At 41.4% G+C, this 22,091-nt stretch overlaps 1 protein-coding gene across 5 annotated transcripts; it reads right to left on the reverse strand.

The window, feature by feature from the left end:
* Positions 1-240: 240 nt before the first annotated feature.
* LOC148651302 (uncharacterized) lies at positions 241-21,923 on the reverse strand. 5 transcript variants are annotated; one of them, XM_088601412.1, is made up of 23 exons: positions 21,673-21,923; positions 21,294-21,348; positions 20,582-20,636; positions 20,379-20,447; positions 19,521-19,545; positions 18,089-18,172; positions 17,424-17,560; positions 14,822-14,935; positions 13,653-13,710; positions 13,280-13,363; positions 12,838-12,923; positions 11,625-11,693; positions 10,887-10,911; positions 10,695-10,769; positions 9,766-9,902; positions 8,916-9,038; positions 8,687-8,744; positions 7,844-7,909; positions 5,579-7,571; positions 5,245-5,299; positions 4,336-4,413; positions 3,367-3,442; positions 241-910 (listed from the first exon to the last, which is right to left on the reverse strand). In XM_088601412.1, exons 1-22 carry the CDS (start codon positions 21,692-21,694, stop codon positions 3,398-3,400), a joined length of 3,513 nt encoding a protein of 1,170 aa, XP_088457538.1. In that variant the 5' UTR covers positions 21,695-21,923; the 3' UTR covers positions 241-910; positions 3,367-3,397. The 5 variants fall into 5 exon arrangements, with proteins under 5 accessions (XP_088457538.1, XP_088457539.1, XP_088457535.1 ...); XM_088601413.1 differs by lacking the exon at positions 241-910 and adding an exon at positions 1,473-2,761 and having other exon boundaries at positions 7,406-7,571; XM_088601409.1 differs by lacking the exon at positions 241-910 and adding an exon at positions 1,473-2,761.
* Positions 21,924-22,091: the final 168 nt, after the last annotated feature.

The following is a 22,091-nucleotide window of genomic DNA, read 5'->3' on the forward strand; positions in this document are numbered from 1 at the left end:
AAAACAAGCCAGGATCAGGTAGCCAAAAAAACATGTGGTAAGTAATGAAGAAAATCGAGGTCGCTCTAACCAGAAAAAACCCTAATACTAAGCACAGTGCAGACTGTGAAGCAGCATTAAATTGGTAGGGGTAATTGGGCTAATTGGGAACACTGCAGGAATGCGAGGTGGAATGCCGATTCCTCCGGGGGCGTGGCGTGACACCTTTTTGCTTCTTGCATTATTAGTCACACTTCTGAGTTTCTGAAAAAGCACTCGGAACTTTATTCAACAGGAAGCTTTTTTTATCAGGCTTACTCGCCTAAGAAGTTAAAGGCTTATTGGTAGTGCACATCTTGGCATTTATAGAGGACATTATTAATTTGGGTGTGTATTAAACTCTTACCTGAGCAATTGTAAAGTCATATAAATATAAAGTCGTGTATCATGTCTTTCCTCTATAGAGTTACAATACATGCCTGGGGTCCACTTAAAAACCTTTAATAACCTAAGTTGTTGTATAGTAGAGACAACAGTAGTCTTTGGATAGAAGTCAAATGGATGACATTTTTTTTCTATCTGAAGGTCTTACAAAAATATATATATTTATAGCTCAGTTTCTACAGTATATTAAGGTTACCATCAAAAAGTTCGAAACATCTAGACTGGGCACAAAGAAAAGATTGCCTGAGTGGTCCAACGGGTTGTGTTTGCCCAAGTGCAGGTTGAGCTGTACGATCGGGGGTTCGAGCCTGGATCGTGGCTCTAGGCAGCTGTGACTGCGATTCCCAAAGCAGCAGCGCACAACTGGTTGAGCGCCAAGGAAGACAGAGTGAGATTACCTGGAGCCTGTGGCCTCCCAGGTGCTTGCAGGCTTGCCATACTGCTGTCGAGAGACACGCCTCTTGTCCACTGGGTGCTGGACCTGTGCCTGTGACATTAAAGACGAGAGACTCAAAGGAGGGCAGGTCGTCAGCCAATCTTGTTTTCTCTCGTGTGCAGTTGTGGGCTTTGTCGCCACGAGCTGAGACGTGCAAAATACAGAAACCAAAATTGGGTGGGTATAACCAAAAAAATAATAAGGCTTATGGGCAGCTTATTACTGCTGTCTTGAAGAAGAAACAGAACAGTTATTTCAACTGATGTGCAAGAATGCTTAGTGTGCAACATGATGCTGAGCCCAAACTCATTTTTTTAAATTATAAACGTTAAATAGAAAAAAAACTAACAAAATGATAGTCTAATTAATTCAAATGCAAACCTTGTTCCAAAGTATGGAGACGATTTTCACAGTATTGAAGCCTAAATCCATAGGAGGGATGATCATATAAAGCCAAGATGGCTTGATGTTCATATTTCCTCCAAGTCAGGATAGTTTTTCCTTCACATTTTGTGATTTCTTACCGAATTCTCGAACACATCTAATAAAACCACACTTGCACATGGGTATGTATAATGTGGCAAAGCCACCATTAGAAAAAAAAGGACGTCACTTTTTGTCAAAATACTAATATTTATTAACCAATGGCTATAAACACAAAAAGTAAAACATCAGTATTTTAAACATTTTAAAGAACTTAGATTAAACACAACCCGTGTCCCCCCAATCTGGGTGTCCTCCCAGTTCTTTGTCCAACATCAACAACCAAGAGCTAATTTACTGTATCTTCACATTTTTCTTGGAATCAAGACTTGGTTTTAAGTTTGAAAAAAAATAAAAAGGAAAAGAACAAACATCCTTAACGAATGCACAATCTCATAAAAGTGAAGGAACACTTCCATAGGCAATGAGAGTGGAACTTTCTGCAGACTGCTAGACAGATAGATGGACAATTTTATGTGAGAACTAGAGAGGACCTGAGACCAACAGGGCACTTGTGAAAAAAGCAATCTGCAGCACTTTCACCCAAGATCTTTGACAAGTGCTTGCCAAAGTCAGCTCTGTGCCAATATTCCTGAGCATCCTGGTGTTTTCAGGAATTTCTGTCTGTCAGTGTGCACAATGCTGACCATGCTCCTTAGTCCCTTCTTCCTCCTCTGAGCCCAACTACCATGTATCCTCAGATTCTCTGTTCAAAGAGCATGTAGGGGTCTGGGAGAAAGATCAAGGCTACACTGGGCCATCCAGGATCATCTTGTGAGGAAGACATGGCTGTTCTACTATGTTTGTGGTGCAAGAGACAGATTGGAGATGCATCTTTTCTCTTTTATGCCTGAGACACCTTGCTTTTGCTGCAGATTTTGTTTTCAGTACAAAAATATTTTAAAATGTACTGTTCAAAACATCACTAAACGAATAAGTTTTTTTTTTAAAAAGAGCTTAAACTGGGTTCCTTCTTACAATTTACAACAAAATCTACACATTCTCCAAAAGCTTTAAATATTGCACACTGCAAGGCTTGGAAAGCCAAAATATTTTGGGGTGCATATCCTTGTTATTGTATCATATTCATGAAGTTGCTGTTCATAAAAAAGAGTCTAGATCCATGTCACTAGTCAATTGACCAGGATTTCCCCAAGCAGTACTGAACACCTGGGTGAGTGCTGTAACTGTAGGCTGGGATGAGTAAGCCAGGGCTCTCTCAGCTCTCGATAATACTGCAACCCCTGCGACCCCCCCAGGCACATGCAGGCTTTGTGGTGCTGTCCAGGAAGGAGGTGCTTCTCTTCCAATCGGCGCTGAGCCCCCTGTGCAGACTGCGTGGCTTGAGAAGTGTTAGAAAACGACTGGTTACAAGGTGGGCGGGCTGGAGGAATTTGCATTACACTTCCTCATTCTCTCCTGTGTGCGGATGCAGGGTTCACAGCCGTCAGCCAAGACATGAAAAACATACAATTGGTGAAATGAATCACTTGAAGGTGCAAACTCCTTATAGGATTACTGCCAGGTTTCAATGCAGAATCTTTATCATATACTTTCCCCCATCAAGTGGTTATTCTCCCACACGTAGTTCCTAAAGCACAACCCACTTGTTTCACCATTAACTGACTTCAGATGCCAAGTTATGCTTAACTAGAACTAGGAATTACTTTAATCACTGTTGATTGGCTCAGCATCACCATTCATTAACACAGAACAGTGCTTTGGCACACTGCCCATAAACACAATTATCTGACAATTTTTACTTGGACATTCCTTGGTGGCTTCTTGGCATCTGCATGTTGATTTAACAGCTGGGTCGATTCACCAGAAGTTAATTCACATGTGCATGTACATCACTATATACAGACATTGTGCTAATCATATACTGTACCACTAAGTGGGTATATGAACTGGATACAAGGGCTGCTGGAGGGAAAGCAGACAGGACAGAGAGTGCACAAATAAAGGTTTCTTCCTACAAAACAAAAACCATAAGAGGCCTCAGTTTCCACTACTAGAATTACCTCTCTCAGGCTGCCAGACAAGGCCTCTCCATTAAAGGCCTGATGAAGCTGAGGGTCTCTGGCCACTGGATCGAGGCTGAAATCAGAATCAGAAAAGAGGCTGTCAGTGAAGGTTGAACCTCCACAGGACTTACTCATGAACTTTTATACATATTGATATACAGTCCATAATGGTACTCTTCATTATTTGAGTTTGTAACAGCCTTTTCAAATATTCTTCTTTTAAAGACGGTAAGATTTCGACTAAAGTGCTACACTTCATTTAATTTCAGTTAATATCAAAAGCCAGGATGTACTGTAGGGCATGCATTGTTATGCAATCAGCTTAGTCCACTAGGAGAAGCAAGAAAGGTTCTGAATCTGCATTTTCTGAGTTCATGCATTCTATATAAATCTTACCATACTTAATTAATATTTATACATTCCTTGGAGAAGAGCCGTTTTTAGGAGCACATGTGATAGTGACCGTGGATCATGATGTTCAAGATGCAAAGGTACAAAGCCTACCCCTTACACACCCTTGGCACACACATCAAAAAGTCTGGGAGTAAAGCCGTGCACCTGCTTTTACAATTTGTACAAACCAGGGAATCACTGGAACAGTTCAAATTTGTCATGGGAACATTCAAACATACAGCAAATGGACTGATCACAGCACTACATCTGCATGGAAAATCTGAAATGTGAATGTTGGTAATCAGCAAAAATCTTTTTTACAACACTACACAAAGCACGAGATCACACAGCCAGTAAGTCTTATAAGGAGTAGTAGATGGGGTCTCAATCACACAGATGGCTTTCTAGAAACATTCCCTCAAAATAACCACTACAATGGTCTTCTACAGTTTTGAAATATCCTGCAAAGCTCAGAACTGAAGGCTCTCCCATAGTGTCCGACACTGAACCCATCTAGTTCTGCCTTCATCGTTTCAATAGTGTCCAAAGTCGTGTCCCAAAGGTTTCACCTACCTGTACCATTAAGATTTGCTCCAACACTTGCAGTACTCTAGCTGTACGTGTTGTTACAGTTGCTGGGACACTGTCGCCCTGAAATCAATCAAAGCCCATTTTAAAAAGCGCCTTTTCATGGCGAGAACCACCTCAAAACACTTTAGAAAGATTACAACATACGTTAATTTTGAAATTCTGCACTCACAGCTCTTCTATTGCTGTTGAGCTGGTCTCATGCCAACAGTTTTTAATTCAGGATACCATAAACACAGCTATATTTTTATTTCTAAAGGGTAAATCAAACTTTCTATTGGATCTAGCAAGGAAACAACTTCTGCACAGCACTGCGCGTTAAAAACAATTCATAATGAACAGAGATTTATAAGTAGGCAAAAGAAAAAAACAAAAGAACGAGAACACAAATGATTAGAAAAAACACAAAATGCTATACATCCCGGAGCACAGAAAATACAAGAACGACATTACAACCCTTCCCATTGTCCAAGAACCTACCCTTATCCATAAGACAACATTGTTCTGATCTAAACTTGGCCAAAGAAAGGACAGAAGTAATACAAACACAGGTGAAGGGATTATAGAATACAGGAGCAACAGATCTCCTACTGCGACTCATACACAGTCATCAGATCTTTCAAGGCCTTTTTTGCTTTTTCAGACCCTACAAGTATTATTTTTTATGAAGCATTTTAGTATTATTTCTTATTCATATTCTTTTATTTGGCACTGTACTGTATCGTGAATAATGGTGAAGATTTTGTTTCTGGCAAGATTACATAGTTGCAAAACTTGAGCATTCCTCTCTAAAGCCAAGAATGGAAAATGCCTCCCGGCTATTATACTAAATCCTGTCAGCACAGCAATGTGCTCCGATCCCTCTGTCAATGTCTGTGCGTGTCCAGGCCTTACCTGCTCTGAGGAAATGCAATCCAAGCCGGGTATACTGACTGTGGGAGAGTCTTGGCTGCAGGTGACAAGAATGAGCGAGTCAGAGTTGAATCTATTAAGGGCTGAGAGTGCGAGAACCGTGTTGACCAGCTGCACTCACTGCACAAACTATGCAGACTGCTGTCAAGGACCTGGATGCGGAGCAGTGTAGGCTCTGCATAAGGGACCAAAGAGGCTATGTCCACTCAAAACAGAATACACAGACATATAATTCAGGCACTGAACAACTGTTTTAAAACTAATAGATAACCTTAAGGGTTCAAAACCTTACCTGTGGGATCAGAGACAGACTCACCTTCTCAATTGTCCAGCACCATGCTGTCTGGGACTGAAGGCTGCAGGGTTGCTGGATCTGCCTCCTAAAGTAAAAGCTCTTTCTGGCTCTTGTGATCTCTGGGTACAAGACTGGTAGACGACAGACATTTGGGCCTTCAGGGGTTGTGTTCCCAATTGTGTGTCACTGTGAGTGAACCAGCATGGCTCTTCGGCCCTTCTGCCTTCCTCATTGTCCCTTCTCCCTGGGGCCCCAGCACGGGATGCTCCCCCTGCTGGCTTTCCTCTGGGTTGGCCTCCCCCAGGCTCGCCTCTGCCGACACTCTGTGCAGAGTACCTTATACCTCGGAGGTACTCACTCACTACCTGGCCCTGGACGTCACAGGCCGTAGCTTTGTCCCGAGCCCCAAAGCTTTGTCTCGAGCCAGTTCCACCATCTTCTGACAGGTTGTGCCTCTGAGTGCCGGTGGAAAGTGTGTGTGTCTGAGCATAGGAAGGATAACTCCTCCCTGCCCTGCTCTCAGTGCACCACACACCGGCAGCATCTGCACTCTCTGCTGGGCTTTCTTGGTGGGTGTTCCCCGCAAGGTAGCTGGAAGGAGGACCCTCACGCATTCCCCACCTCTCAAAATCTTTACTTGGCAAACCCATTGGGGATTTGCTGGAGAGCCTGCTGGCAGAGGTATCTCCCACAAATCTGTACCGTTCAATACCTGCAGTACTCTTTACTCCCAAGTCATCTTCTGGTAACCTGTATCGTTCATAGCCCAGACCCTGTACTGCCCTAGGCTCTGACGTATTGTCACTGTATCTTCTGTCTTGAGATGGGTGCTCTGTGTAACCTGAAGCAAATTCTTTAAAACCAGCACCTGGTGGAAGCTTTCTACTGCTGCCGTCTTCAACTTGACAGGGTCCTGGAATGTCTTCTTTTAATCTGTCCCCCCAGACAACCGCAGGCTGATTCCTGCCCGTGTAATCCTCAGGGTACCTTTGACCCGCAAGATCTTCAGGTAACCTTCTTCTTTCGATACCAGTTTCTGAGTAGAAATTACTGTGGCATTTGGGTTGGAGGTTTTCCACCCCTTCTTCTTGTGGATTTACAGAGTAATGTCCCCCACTTGTGTCCTCAGACGATCTCTGGCCTGCAGGATTTCCATCTGAGCTCCAAACACACAGAGAAAATTTTGCCACCGAGACGTATTCTCTTAATTTTGTATGGCCCCTCTCTATTCTGCTCTCAGGGCACCCATTATCCGGAGGTTCCTCCAATATTCTGTTCCTTGCGATACTGGGATAGGGAGTGCCTGTTTCTTCATTCAGACTGTACCTGGAAGCTGATAATCTAGGTCTTTTATAGTCCAACTGGTATTTATCCTCTTTAACACCTCTAATGTATCTATAACCTGGTCTGCCTTCAGAATACTTCCATCCAGAATGATCTTCACCTCTTAAGCCTTCATTATCAGGTTCTGAGAACCTGTCTTCCGGGATATCCTCCCACTGTCTTTGCCTTTTATGACGCAAAAGGTATTTGTCATCATCAGCATCTGAAGGATGTCTTTCCTTTGAGAGACTAGGTAGATCGTCAGAATATTTCTGCCTTTCATAAGTTGTAATGAAATCCTGTGCTTTATGGCTCCTGGGGTACCTTGGATCAGGGCTCCCACCACGCGAGGTGTATGGGTCAAAGTCAGTGAAGTAAGATTTGTCTCTGTGTGCTGGAAAGCCTGCAGAACTGTATCTTCCTCTTGGCTTCTGTTTTAAATGATCTACAGGCTCTCTGCACGCCCCATAGTGATTCCCCTGCTCATCTCCAGGAGACCTTCTTCTAGAGTGATATTCTGGGTACCTGGTCAAGCCTTTTTCAGAACACTCTCTCCTGGGCCAGTAGTCACGATCTATATCCAGAGCCCTTCTCCCAGGATGCCTCTGGCTGGGAAAGTCCATACACCTCTCTTCCCTCATCTGAACTTCTGACGATCGTCTGCAATCACTGTCATCCGGACCCCTTTCATCTGCGAGGAGCCCAGAATAACAATTGGGGCGGCTTGTCCAACATTTTTGTAAATAGGTCACATGCACATTTTCATTAAAAGACAACATGAAATCACTGTTGTCCCCAGCTGACTTTTACACCTTGCCTTCATTGCATTCATGTGATGACACTAAAATGTGAATCGCCAAACAGATGTTACACTTATCAAATCTACTAAATGACCCTGGCATCTTCTCAGAAATGTAGGAACTGGGAAAAAGAAAGCAAGTGCAGAGACAAGAGTACACTGACCTTCTAACACATGATTAGAAGTCCTCTTGCCCTTCTTTTGACTCCTGTTTTGCAGGAGTTTCAGAGCTGTGTGCGACAAGAAGATCAAAAAGGGATTTTACTTCATCTGAGGAAAATGAAACACAGAGTGAAAGAGAAAATGTCAAAGTCCACAATGCATTTACATTCCAGGCCAAACTGTGGATTGTGTTCATAGATATCTTAAGGAGCAAACAATTATCCAATCGAAAGGTTCTAAAACGTTGAACTGTTAAGGTAACTGTAGATTACATGCATACTGATGATTCTGAGCTGTGTTCAAGAGCACAGCCATTTCTCATATATGGTATTATTCCATCCATCCATTTTTTAACTGTTTCATCCAATTAGGGGTCACACTGGAGCCAGAGCCTATCACGACAAGCAAAGGGCTCAAGGCAGGATACAGTCAGGACAGGACACCAGTCCATCCCAGGACACATACATACTCACACGTGAACACGGAGATAACACACGAACTCCACACAGACAGCACCCCAGATCCAGACTTGAATCCATTGCCCCAATGCTGTGAGGTTGCAATGTGAAGCACTGCCCCAACATACTGCCCATGTGTTGTTATTATATTTGATATATTGTCATGTTCTTTATACAAGCAGGAAAGCAGGAATCTTCATTCAATGAATCACATTGCCTGTTCGAATTCTGAAGACACTGATGAATTATACATTTGTGTGTGCATGCAGAGACATTAGTACTATGTTTCAGTCAAAATGATACATTGTATTATTGTATAAGTAATATTGTGGAATATATAGGTAGTACAAATTAATACAAATATTAATTGATATATCTGTGACTTACCTTCATCATAGTTCAAGGTCATGAGTTTTTGGTCATCACCTTCTGGTAGTACTTCTACCTAAAATTCAAACAGCTTTGTTAATGCACTCACAGTCTGGGCCTGTCACAGTAGCCTTTTAAACTTTGTGTACGCCAGCCCTTGCCAGCAACTTCTCTTTAGGCACGAGGCTCAACACTTCTGCACCAATCAGTTCAGTTTCCTGCCCATTTCATTGGAACTCTGCATTACCAGGTATTCGCCATGTCCAAAGGTCTTCTCCAGGATCTCCGCCTTTTCCCTCAGGAAGGAGCTTATCTTAGGAATTTGATCTAGGTTCAAATAGAATGGCAGCGAATCGGGATGCAGTTGTTTCTAGGGAAAAAGACATATTGTAACGTCAGTCCCCAGTGGAGAGAAAGGCAAGGGGAAGGGGATAGAGTGTAATTATGAACCACAAATGATTAAACTGTGTCACTTTTTGGTGTAAATTACCAACATTATTATCTTGATAGGCGGTGCAACAAAATGTATAGCGAGGATTCAATAAAGAAGCCAGGATTAAACAGGCAAATACTTAATATTGAATATGCATATATGCAAGGAGTTAAAATGCAGAAATGAAATGGTAAAATAATTAAAAACAAAGTGTCTGGCAAATCAAGGGGAATCATACAGCACTCATGAAAATTACAACAACATTGTATGCTAACATAATCGAAACATGAACCACAAATAAAAAACAAAATGGAGGTCTTATGATCAGATTTGGTGTATACATGTGTGAATTCTAAATCGAAAACTTCAGTCCCACAGACGGCAGTACACTAAATAACTCAGAATCTAATCTTCACCCCCATCTATTGAATTAATTTTTAAAAATCACTAATTCATATTTCTTTGCCTGTCATAAAACACTGCAATCATTCCTACACCTGGGAAAACTTTCCCTCTTTGAGACAAGAAAAACCCAGTGAGAGGTAAGCACCGACTATTTAATCCCTTCACTACCCACCCAGGTTCCCACAGAAATTTCGCTTTTATCCTATAAAACCAGCAATTCCTCAAACTGAGGCATAAGCCAACAGCTTTTCTTACTTACCATGTAGATGAAGCGATGCTTCCGGCTCGTGACATGAGATGTAATACCTGTTTTCATCTTGATTTTGCACAGGCTGCACAAGTAATAAGGAACTTGGTTTTCATCTGGGAAGCGATATTCTGTCACGTATTTCAGGCCTGCTCATGAAAAGACAACCAACATTCCTTCAGCACATGGCCACACTGTGCTGTTCTTTGTGTAAGTTCAATTCACATTAACGTGTCCATTCACTTTGTAACTGCCTGCTCTAATTCAGGGTCACAGGGGTGCCAGAGCCAATGGGCGCAAGGCAGGGTACACCCTGGACAGGATGCCAGTCCACTGCCAACTAACTTGCCAGTGAGGATTTTTTTGGATCAAGAAAACCGGAGCACCCAAAGAAAACTTGCACAAATACAAGGAGAACATGCAGACTCCACATAGATAGAACTCCAGATCCAAAATGAAACCCAGGGGCCTAGCGCTGTGAGGCAGTAATGCTAACCACTTTGCCACCATAATTAACATTACACAGAATTTAAGCAAGATTTCTGACATTAAAGCACAAGTTCTAAATCGAACACAAAATACACAGCTTTTCTACTTCGCAGGTGCTATACAACAAACCAGGTTAAGAACTGTGGAATCATAAGAACAATGACTATGACATTCAAAAACATCCAAATCCAAACGAAGGCACAGACATGGAGCCCTTGCTTTAAAAACTGTCAGTCACAGCAGGACCAGAAATTAATTATACTTTTAAAGATACTTGGGAAACAAACACATAAGGGTTTCCTTGTTTTAACCCAACAGCAGCAGTCTATGTTGTTGGCATAATAATTAGTATATGTCTGCCTACGTTGTAAGTCTGAATTGGTCTAAGGGCTTAGTAAAGTTTTCCCAGATTTTAAGCAGGAAGATATTAGCGAAGTGGACGCTGTACTCACCCACCACTGGTTCAGACCTCTTGGGGTTTTCAACATAGTTTTTTAAGGTCCCCACACTTTCTGCAGTCCAGTTTTCTACAAAGCCCAGAATTAATAAAGGATTAAACGAATGCAACCTTAATAAAACTCTCAACTTTCATTAATTGCTCTTGACACTATTGTCACATAGATACACACAGTCAATGCACTAACCTTTGCATTGAACAGTTTTCAGTTTCTTTCCAAGTGCACCAGATGACCACCAATAAAAACAAAAGAACGACCAGTGAATTAGTAAAATAGTCGATGCAACAGAACACTTCTCATCTCACTCTGTCTGCAAAATTTCTACATTATGGTGTAGATAATAAAACTGCCCACAAAGACTTGAACAGTCAGGGTGTATAGTAAAATGTGTAAATAAAAATTGTTTCACAAATATTTCGAAATACATCACAACCTTAACGTCTCAAGTTCTCTATCAAGTCACCCAAATATGCCTTTATTTATTTCATCAAAGGTGTTATATTTATTTTGATAGTTTTCCTTTTTGATGAAGAACTAAACCTGAACAGAACTGCCCAATTCAAGGATGTCTACCTATGGCAAATCTATCTTCTTCTGGATCAGTTGAAGTTAACTGATGATCAGCATGCACAATTCTGAGCACTTTGTTAGAAGAAATATCCTTACTGTAAAACCACATTTCACAACAGGACAGGCAAAGAACTGCTTCAGCCAAAGTGGACTGATATCTGAATGGACTGATAGCACTGTCAACTAAGGTTGAATGGCGCTATAGTAAATAAAGGTGACCACCAGAATGTGGGTAATTTTAGCATTCCTCCATGGTTCAGACGGTTCTTAGAAGCTTTATAGATTAAAAAAAGAGTAATACGCATTGGATGAGATTCTCTCAACACTGACAGATTTTGAATGAGGGATACTTACCAGTTTGTGCTTCTTTCCGTTCAAGTGCATGTTTAACTGTATCTCACTGCTGCAAACCACTTCACAGATCTACACAAAGACATACAGAGGAGATAACAGATTTCAAAGCCAGGCAAGAAACAAAATCAATCTAGAAATTGAAAACATGAACAATGATGGATTGCAAATCATAAAGACTGTTATTGAGCCTGTTATTACATGTTAGGCCCAATATTGTTTTATAATTCTCTTAATGTTAATCATGTTAATTAAGGTGCAAACGAGTTGTATCACAATACACGACAGACTGGTCATACACATTTGTACCTCAACGGCTGTACAACGGCACCCCAAAAACTGTGCTCATCGATTAATAATGTCTCAACAGCTTAACTATAATTAGGAGCTTCAGAGGGATAAATCAAGAATATACCAAAAAGACAGCTTCGCTGTCAATAGCTTGTGGCTCAAACGGTAAAGGTGAGCTGTTACGGCTCAGATATCACAGGTCTGACCCTGGGATGGACTGGTCAGCTAGGATCTTGGGGACACAGTGACTCCAGCCTGGACACCGGCAGGATTGGAATGACATCACCAAGAGATGTGCTGGGCCTGGAGCCAGCCCTAGATCTCTGTCAAAACTCGGTGGGGCTTGTAGTGGGTCAATGATCAAGCAGTTCTGACAGGAGGAGTGTCTGAGGAAAATGTCTACAAGTCTTCCTCCTCACCGGGTGGGAACTGGAGCTGTTCCTAGAGTGCCCAGTCTCAAATAACTGGTGATTCCACCCTTTTTTTTAAAGAAAACAGGATTTATTCTTGTCTAGAATATGAAAAGATCAGATCAGAATATTCAAGTCGGGGATGTTAAACTTTGTGCATCTTAATTTGATCCAATCTCTCAGGTTACACGGCACTGTGGCACCAGCTGCCCTATTTCAACAACTGGACTGGGAAAGACTCACTTCTGAGCATGGACATTTTTGCTCACATACAAATAGGACAATGGTCAGCAACAGTTCACACCAGACAGCACTAGATCAGAAGAGAGTGCATGGAGTCTCAGCTGAATACTGGCAATGTGACAATTTGTCCACTGTGCACAGTCGTTGTCCATGGTAACATGTTTCCCATGGTCATATTTGGACTGATTCAAGACCACACACAAGCAAAGGCTAAAACATTCTGCAAATGGAGTGATTTTCCCAAAAATTCCCTCCCCCCAACAATCTCGCACCTCACAGCAGGGAAATTTCCGTTCCTTGACTTCTTTCTGTGCATTGAGCTTCTCTATTTTCTTATTCTTTTCAAAAGGCAAAGCTTCTGTAAGAGAGATGGGTGTCAAAAGGCTGAGGCCCTTGGGAGGAGGAGATAGAAGCAGTCACAAAGATATGTAAATGTTAACCCTGTAGTCCTTCTGTGCAACAAAATAAAATAAAATCACTAGTCTGGACTAGACCTCAGTTTCCAACCTTCTGAGGCATCAGTTTCAAACTGCACATAAACGTACATCTCTTTAACAGGCCTGTCATGACTCTCATTCTTCAACCTTCCGTTTTAATTAAGTGCGCAGATACAGGTTGAACAGGTTTTGTGAAAAGGAAAACAGTATACAGTGTTTGCATGTAAAAGATGCTCAGCTAGAGCTGCAAAAAAGAAATGCAGGTAAATATACAGACCAACTGGGAGGTCGCTCTGGCACTTTTCTGAATCGCCACTGGGGAGCTTCGTGGAGAACGCTGCCACCTGATACTTCTCCATAACTGCGGACAGAAACACAAGAACCAGGGCTTGAGGCCAGACCCTCGACTGAGGTCTACAGAAAATACTTTTCTACTGCACGGCAATACATTCCGATTGTGAGTTTCAAACGGCCAGACTCTAAGAATAATTCAGATTTCTGTCTTTCTCACCCAGTTTTATACAGCAAGATGTATAAGGTACATTTATGCATTCACATCTCATACAGTCAAAAAAAAACGTGCACACAAGACTGTGCCATACATCTTTAAAGCACTGTTAGGAATCTTCACAAAGTTGACAGAAACTTACTCTCTTCCAGGCTCATTGTTTTAAATTTAGACCAGTCGTCAGGAGACAAGGTCTGCACCTAGAAACAAAACGAAACAACAAAGACCTTCAGAGACTAAAAAAAAAAGATTACATTTCAGGCCTTTCACAGTAGACAAAAAACTAATAAAAAACAGGTAAAAATAGGGTTTTCTTTCCTCTTTTTCCTTTGCTTATCTCTTCCAAATCTCTGCTTTCCTTTTTTGTACTACTTTTGTACACTTATTCCTGTTTTCATATTATTCTTGTAATACACAGTTTGTTTAGGTACCAGGTTTTTCATTCAATAATGATTGTTCACATTTGTTCAATATTATATATGGTACCATGCAATATTATTTCTTTTAACTGTAAAACCAAAAAACAAACTGAAAATAAAAACAGGTAAATAATAGACCAGGTATGACCTACTGCTGTGGTACAACAATTGAGATGTTGTCTATCTTTCCAAACGCATATCTGTTGCACCCTGTAGTCTATCACCCACTCCACACTATTTTCAAACAGGAGCAATTTAAAAAAAATACATGGCATATTGTGAAAGGCTTGTAGCTTCCATCATACATTTTAACGTGAAAGATGGACAGATCATTTGTTAGAAAATCTCTTTTTCATCTACAGAGCTAATACAGTGCTCTAAAATAAAATAGTTAATATGCATAGGGGCTAACTTAACAAAGATAAGAGACAAAAAGCCTTTGAGAAAATCTGAAAAACTCTTGAACACCTACTGTAGAGAATATATATATATAATGTTGCTGAAGAGTAAAACAAACACAAAAGATTCCAAACATTCCCAACAAATGATGTAAAGAGACTGGACAACATTCCCTAAAAACTGGAAATCAGTGTAGTTAAAATAAAGTCCTGTGCGAAGTGTTTTTTCCAACAGGTCTCCAGAAGTTGTTATAGAAACATCTGGTTCTGGTGAAAGGTATTGTGTTAAACTGGAAACCTCTTTTCTACTCTACTTGCCCTTCCTCCATGGCCCCCTAAAATGGGAACTGAGTTTTGCTCTGGAGTGGACAAACTTTATAAAGCCTCTGTTTCGAGACCTCCTTGAATAATGAGCTGTACCACGCGTGACACAGCTGGGTGGGTTGTGAAGTAGGGTTTATGAAAGGGGTCAACCCAACAGAGCCGTGAGTCACCTGAACCTCCCCCATGCCCTCCTTCGTCTCCAGCGTCTGCGCGATGGGTTTCAGGAGGTGAATCACCCCAGGGTTTTTCAAATTCTGAGGCAGCATGTCTGGATGAATTTCTTTCTAAAAGTGAAAAAACACTGGCATGTCAACTGCTTGCATTTCTTATTATGTTTCCACAACGGGTCCCGGTTTACATAAGGGGAGAATATGATATTAATGTAAAAAACTGTCTGCACAGATACAGAAGAGTCGGTAAGATGATTCCCTGGGGGCTGGGTGGCGCAATGGTTAGGGCTGCTGTCTCGTGGTTCCAGGCTCTGGGGTGTCTTGTTGTGCAGGATCCTCAAGCTCTCATTGTGCTCTTGTAGGTTTTCTCCAGACAACCGCAGTTTCCTCTCCCTTCCGAAAGACATGTCCATAAAGTTGACTGCCAACTCTAAACTCCAAATTAAGAAACAAAGATGCAACCCCTTCCTCACTAATCTATTCTGCGTGGGGTAACTCTGCGAAACGGCCAACCCAACACAGCAGAGACGAGATTCTGATGAAGATACATAGGATGTGTCCCCCCAAGTCTTTGGTCGTTCAGTGTAGCTCGTGGACAGTCACAATTTGCCGCTGTTGTCCACTACTGCAGCTCTCACATTGCTGTTACAGAAGAGAAATCTCCTCAAAGAGATTCATGTGGGCAATGTAATGAAGCAGGCAGAGCAAGCAGCAGGAGAGGTGCTATTTCCTACCATACAGCAGGCAGTCTGTAAATGGGGCCCTTTGTGTGGCACAGCACCACTGAGGGGCTGGGTGAGCTGAAGGCCAGGGACACCTGTGGGCATCGTACAGCTTCACTTCACCTGGTGTCATTTTCTTTATATAATAGGTTTCTACGATAACCTGGAGCATCGCTTTGCTTTGTATCGCAAAGGAATGTTTGACACATTACCTGACAGATGCCTGAGCTCTTGGCTAAATGCAGCACAGCTCAGTCTGAGCGGTCTTTCCAGCTTCAGAAGTACTTCATGACTTGTTTGTCATGCTAAAACATTGCTTTAAATCAACATATGATATTTAACCTGCTCTTGTCCTCAGCCCTTCACATTAACTCACTACCTTCACCTTGGCTTTGACTTTAGGAGCCTAATAATACAACATTGCAGCTCGCAAGCCTGAATGAGGGCAGTCCTGAAACTCCCTACTGAGTGCACAGTTCGTACCGATTCATTCAGCTTTCTTAGAGCTGAAAGCAAGTTTTAAATAAGGCCTCAAACAGAAAACTGAAATTGCAATGGCTAACTTCTTAAGTACTCAGCTGGAGCAAAAACCAGACAACACAGGCGAGACTCAGGAGCAGGAAAAAAGAAAGGAAAGGAAACTACCAGGTCGACGACTGGCAGCAATTTGTACCGCTGAATAAGGGCTCAGCTGCAACAAAATCAGCAGCAGACATGCTGTGCTCCGGGAGAACCACTGTATTAGCCTATAACACAAAGCAGTGCAGCACCAACATGGGCTACCCTTATCCCAATGCATGAAAAAAAGAAGCAGCAACCAGACACTTACTCGTACTTGCCTAGAGTGAGAAAATGAAATGCCCACACTGAAGTATCGCCACGGTAACTCCTCGTGGTAAGACGTCCAGCGTTATGGGACTGGATATACTGAAGACTACCCAACAAGGTGATGAAACCTTCCTTCCATCACACTGAGAACACACTTGTCTCCACCGGTAAAAAATAATTATTTTGTCATGTGATAAATCGCACCACACTCGGTGAGAATAGACCTTAAGTCAGTCATGTGTGTCACTGTTTGTTGTAGACAAATATCCCATGTACAGTGCCTAGTCTGTCATGTCTTCACTGAGAGTCTGAGTGCTGCTGTCATGGCTTGAGTTGATTAAACCTCCTTCTGAATCAGGAGCTGAAAGAAAGGCCAGAGGAAACTTGGACGAGTATTTGCCTGCATGCGTCTGTAATTAAGACTGGGTACTTATCGAGAAAAGACAAAAATTGAGTCGGGTCTGGAGAGCGAAATCTGTCTGAGGACTTAGTCAATTCACCGTCCCCTATCTTAGACCTTGGCAGAAACGGACAATCCCTGAAGCGACCTCCCCAAGAAAATCTAAGGAGTCAAAGGCAGGCGACTCCCTTCTCCATTATAATTAGTCTAATTATTGAATGAGCTGCAGGGGAACGCCGATGTGTTGTCAACAAACATCCTATATGTCATTTAGGAGATAATTAGGTTAAATGTGTAACTGACTATTCAAGTTGGACCGAACATCATAGGGCCCTGCAGGAAGTGGGCACTGCAACAGATAAAAAAAACCGCTCCTGCCTGCACAGATCAGAGCACGCGGGGCTCTCTGCCACTGCCTTTGGCTGCTTCCCAGGGTCTTTTAAGACTCATCTGCTCCCAGAAATAACGTACAGGTAACTGTCCCTTTAATGAAGGAAATGTCTTGTATAGTCAACTGGAAAAGACCTTAAGAAAAACGGTTTGATTATTGATTTGAAACCTCAGGTTGGAACAAAACCAAGAGACACCAGACCCTCCAGGAACTGGGCCTGAGGCCCTGCTCGAAATGAAGCTGGAAGCTCCTCTTACTCACAATGTAAGTAAAGCGATGCGTACGGCTGGCAACGTGGCTGATAGCGTCGTTCTGACACAGGACTTTGCACAGCTGGCAGAAGTAATATGGATGATCCGAGTCCCCCGTGCTCTTGAACTGGACCACAAACTGCAAGCCTGCAGGCAGACAAGAGGTAAAACACAATGAGGCTGACCCACATCCGGCACAAGACGTCTTTTAAGAGGCTACCCTCGGGAAATCAGCAAAAAGGGGAACATCAGACCTCCCCATTGAATCAAGTCATGGAAGAATCGGTTGAAAAAGAGAACAAGTCAGGGACGATATCATATCGTATACGCGACTGCTAACAATGTCAAACTGGAGCTGCCATGCAGGAAAAGTGAAAGCAGGCAGAAGCATTTCTACACCAACCCAGCCAAAAAGAAAGTAAGAGAATTCTTGAGGTACAAGAACTTGTCATTTCAAGCAACAGATCAATTTAATCTGGTGTTTCTTTTTTTCTCCTTTTACAACCTTAATAATTGCACAGAAAGAATAGTCACACTGATCCTGACCAGAACGACATGGTCTGTGCAGACCAATCAAAGGTGTGCTATCCAACCTCAGGGATAGTAATTAAACAAATTAATTAGAGACTGTGCCTTTTCTATTTTATCAGTATTAGTTACAGTGGCGACACTTACCAATAATTGGCTCCTTGCGGTTTTGCATCTCCATATAGACATGCAGAACTCCCTTCTTTAGTAAACTTGCTTCTGAATCAGGAACTGAGAGAAAAATCGGAGAAAACTGATCGAAATATTTTCCTGCATGCTGTTCCCCAAAATGACTGCAGCAAGACTGATCACAACTGTATCACACCCATAGCTCCCCTGCCATCCCACTACAGATCCTGTGTAAAAATGTCACTTCTCACTCTGCTGTGTAACCACCCCCCCCCACCAGGACAGGAGCTGATGCGGCTCCATGCTGTCAGTGTCATGTGATCTCACTGATCTGATGGCATGATACTGCACGACATTGATCAATCGATCACACTAGATGAAACAACAAGCTACAGATGAGCTGCTGTTGCACTAAATATTTTTCAAAGTGGGAAATATGAAGTGGGATTGTGTTCAAGGGAGAGAGAAAAGGCGGCAAATGTTTATAAAAGAGCTATTTCTTTTGTTTTATGAAACACCCTTTTCAGGTATATAGTTTGGTTGGAAATAAAATAATTGTAAAATATATAAGAACAGACTACATTTTCATGTGTGATCTACATTGGTATATTTACAAATTTATAAAAATGTATATTGGCATTATGAAAGAACTGTTGTGTAATGTCATCTGTATTTTAAATGGTTTTATCTGTTCTCTAAAAAAATAAATAAAAAAGCACCTTTTTCAGGTTCCACACAGTTACTTCAGTACACAATCCACCATCTGTAGTTATGCGCGTTACTTTTGTCTTAATGTATGCAGCATGCTGACATGAATTTGATTTTTTTTAGGCCCATATACAAAATCACCAACTTTTACTTTGCTAAGCATACTGTAAAAATATTTTGGTTGGGGAGATCTGTGCTACCACAGTTGCCAGAGTATCACACAGTCACAGTATTGTTGCATGAGGGTACCACAGCAGCTCTACGAGTTATTTTAGGGCTATTTAGGTAGAAACCGAGATGGGAACCCCACTGAATAGTGCTAGGGGAAGCGAGGAGGTGATTAGTGTAGGGTGAGACATTGTTCTTTTTATTTTGGTATTACATTATGTTGGGAAAAACAAGGAGAAACCGAAACATTCGCCATTATTAAGAAGACGAAGAGACTGCATTTCAGCAGAAGTCACAAACCTTGACACCCCGTGCAAAATATTATTTCTAAAACTTAAACCCTTTATAAATTCCACTGTCCACGCAAATACATTATATATAAATCTCTGACTGCTATATACAGTAGGTCTATCTGACAATGCTATATATTGTAATAAGTCAGATAAAATAGTCTGAGTAGAAACTTAACTGACAAAAAAAAACATTTTCAGCTGCCATCGGGTGATAGTGAGATCAGTAAAGCTAACTGCACAGGGCCTCAACGTGTGCAAGACAGCACGGCAGATTCGCTCACCTGTCAGGCCTTCCTGGCGCAACCTCTTTTGATGTAGAAGGAAAATGTAACACAAAGAGGGACAAAGGTGAGTTTTGAGTTTAACAAACTTTATTTTCAGTGCTGTGCAGCAGTGAAACGTACAGTATAAGGCACATACTGCAAATGTTTCAGTACAAACACACACATTTCACTCAACACACATCTTAATTTGGCTGTCAGTGATGAGCTGAACACGTGAGACATTCCATCCAGATCATTTTCCAATTAAACATGCAAGTAATTAATGAATCAAATACATTACAAATATACGCCATTTAACCAAGACATACCTCAAATAACCACCAAATATGTTGAGCAGTTTTGCCAAATACATTATAATTGCTCATTCATAGCTACTTATATACTGTAAATGCTTAAGGTATCAAATTCAGTTTTCAACCCATTTCTGGAATCTGGTTTCAATCCAACACAAAGAAAAAAAGACAGAAAATTAAGAATCCTTAGTGTTCTGTAGTACCCATTAATCCCAGAATCTTTAATTCCTCACTTTATTGGCACTGAAGCAAAACGCAAAATACCAAAAAATGCAATTAATCTCAACATTTTAAACTTAGTTTTGCACAAATCTTTATTCTTCATTGCAGGCGGGAGCATTTAGAACTGCTGAACTTTACCTCCGGTTGCTCATGTACTCAAATTATCGAGTATACATTGCCTATAGCTTTTTTGTGTGCTGCAGTTTCTTTCCTGTTTGGAATGAGATCATAGAATTCTTAATGAGCAGTTTACAGCTTTTTACAATTCAAGGGTTGGCTTTTTAATTTTCTAACCGCATGTTGCAAGAAATTGCTTTACAGGAAAAAAATGTGTTCGTACCTGTCTGTGCTTTCCTCCCACAAGATGCATGTAGTACTGTAAAATATTGACATCTTTCACACCGCAAAGCTGAAAAAAGAAATGGATAAAAAAACATGAAAACAGGAAAATGTAAGCAAAGGGCCTTCTGTCAAAGAACAGCTGAAGGTAGTACTGCAGATTTACACATTTTGCCTCTTCAAAAAGTTCTCGATTTCTCTCACCTTACAGGAGTGAGATTTAGGCTCCTTCGCACACAGCTCATTGCTTTTATTCTCGCTGTCGAGAAAAATAAAGAACAATGAAAAAAAAAGCCTGAACACTTAACCTCTGCAACTACACATACACATTTAATATGAATGTTCCAAGACGTCACTACAAATTCTTTCTCCAGTAGTGAGTCCTTAAACAGTCCAAGGAGTGGTCAAAAAGGCATCACAACATTTTACTGACAAACGTCAACATGTACAAGAGTTAGTCTGCACCCGATAAGGTACAAACAATTCACTCGCTGATGACATTTGGGTTAGGGTAGATTTTGATTCAGGGTCTCTCAAAACATGTCAAGGCATCCTCAGAAAATTAGGGGAAATCTTTACTCCAAATCAAGTGCAGCATCAAGAACATAAAAAACGTTTCAAAAGAGAGGCATTCAGTCCATGCAACCCATCTGGTATTGAGCAGATAACTGATTCCGGGAATAATCCTATCCAGCCTATTCTTGAAAAAAGTCAGGGTATCGTTTTCAACAACATGTCGGGCTTGGCTGTTCCACACTCCCACAATCCTTTGTGTAGAGAGGAGCCTCCTGTTCTCAAGAGATCATACAGAAGATCTGTACTGGCTACACTTAAGGTATCAAGATATTATATGAAAAATGCTTTTCAATTGGATTTTATTGTTAATTCATGAGTCTGAATGTCATGCATGTCGTACCTGTGCTCTGCACTGGGCAAGTGAGAAGCCTGGGCTCCGCATTCCTCACTTTTCTCTGTGGGGAAAAGCACACATATGAACGTCGTGGTCTCGTAGTTCATATCAGATCTGCTCCATCGTTACTGGTTGAAGCCTTTGATTCTGTAAAAAGTGTAAACTTTTGGCCTCTTTTAGAATCTATTTCGGACGCTGTCAAGTCAGAAACATTACATGATCCTTAAAAACCAATAGATCCAAGTGGTGGAGAGAATATCTTTTAGATGTCATCTTTAATTCATTAAAGTGATTCAACACAAAGACGCAGTCAGTGGTTTACAGGCATTAAAAGGAATTTCTCTCCTGGAAACGAACTAAAAACAATTTAAACATATAAGCTCACCTTCCGATTCGAGCTGTTCCATTTTCCAATGATTTAAAGAAAACCAACTCCAATTATTTAATAACAGCTTAATCTCTGCTTTATGGGGTATTATAATATATATGAAAAAAATATAAACGCGTATAGGGGAAGACAATTTGTTTTTACACAAAAACTTCAGATGTAGCGAAGCAGCAAGTAGATATCACTGTATAGATGCTGCAGCGATGTAAACATGGTGCTTCCGGTACTTCCTGGACGCGCAGAAGACGCTAATTTCCGCCGTTCTGGACGGCTTCAAGGAGTGTTCGACATTACGCAGATGTTTAAGAGCGAAAATAAGAAAATGTTCTTCGATTTAATACAGGTTTTAAAGCCTGACAGATCTCGAATAATCCCTGGGAATACAAGGTCTTTGTAAATTGTAAAATGACATTTAT

This window comes from Lepisosteus platostomus, chromosome 12 (genome assembly GCF_059453375.1).
Source record: "Lepisosteus platostomus isolate fLepPlt1 chromosome 12, fLepPlt1.hap1, whole genome shotgun sequence".
Classification (NCBI taxonomy): Eukaryota; Metazoa; Chordata; class Actinopteri; order Semionotiformes; family Lepisosteidae; genus Lepisosteus; species Lepisosteus platostomus.

Excerpts from the sequence above, each read along its gene's own strand:
- LOC148651302 (XM_088601412.1), bottom strand. The coding sequence starts at position 21,694 with ATGGAACAGCTCGAATCGGAAG. Across the intron at positions 12,924-13,279 it reads CCAGAGCGACCTCCCAGTTG|AAGCTTTGCCTTTTGAAAAG; the intron begins GTCTGTATATTT and ends TCTCTCTTACAG. Across the intron at positions 7,910-8,686 it reads GACCTTGAACTATGATGAAG|CTCTGAAACTCCTGCAAAAC; the intron begins GTAAGTCACAGA and ends TGTCGCACACAG.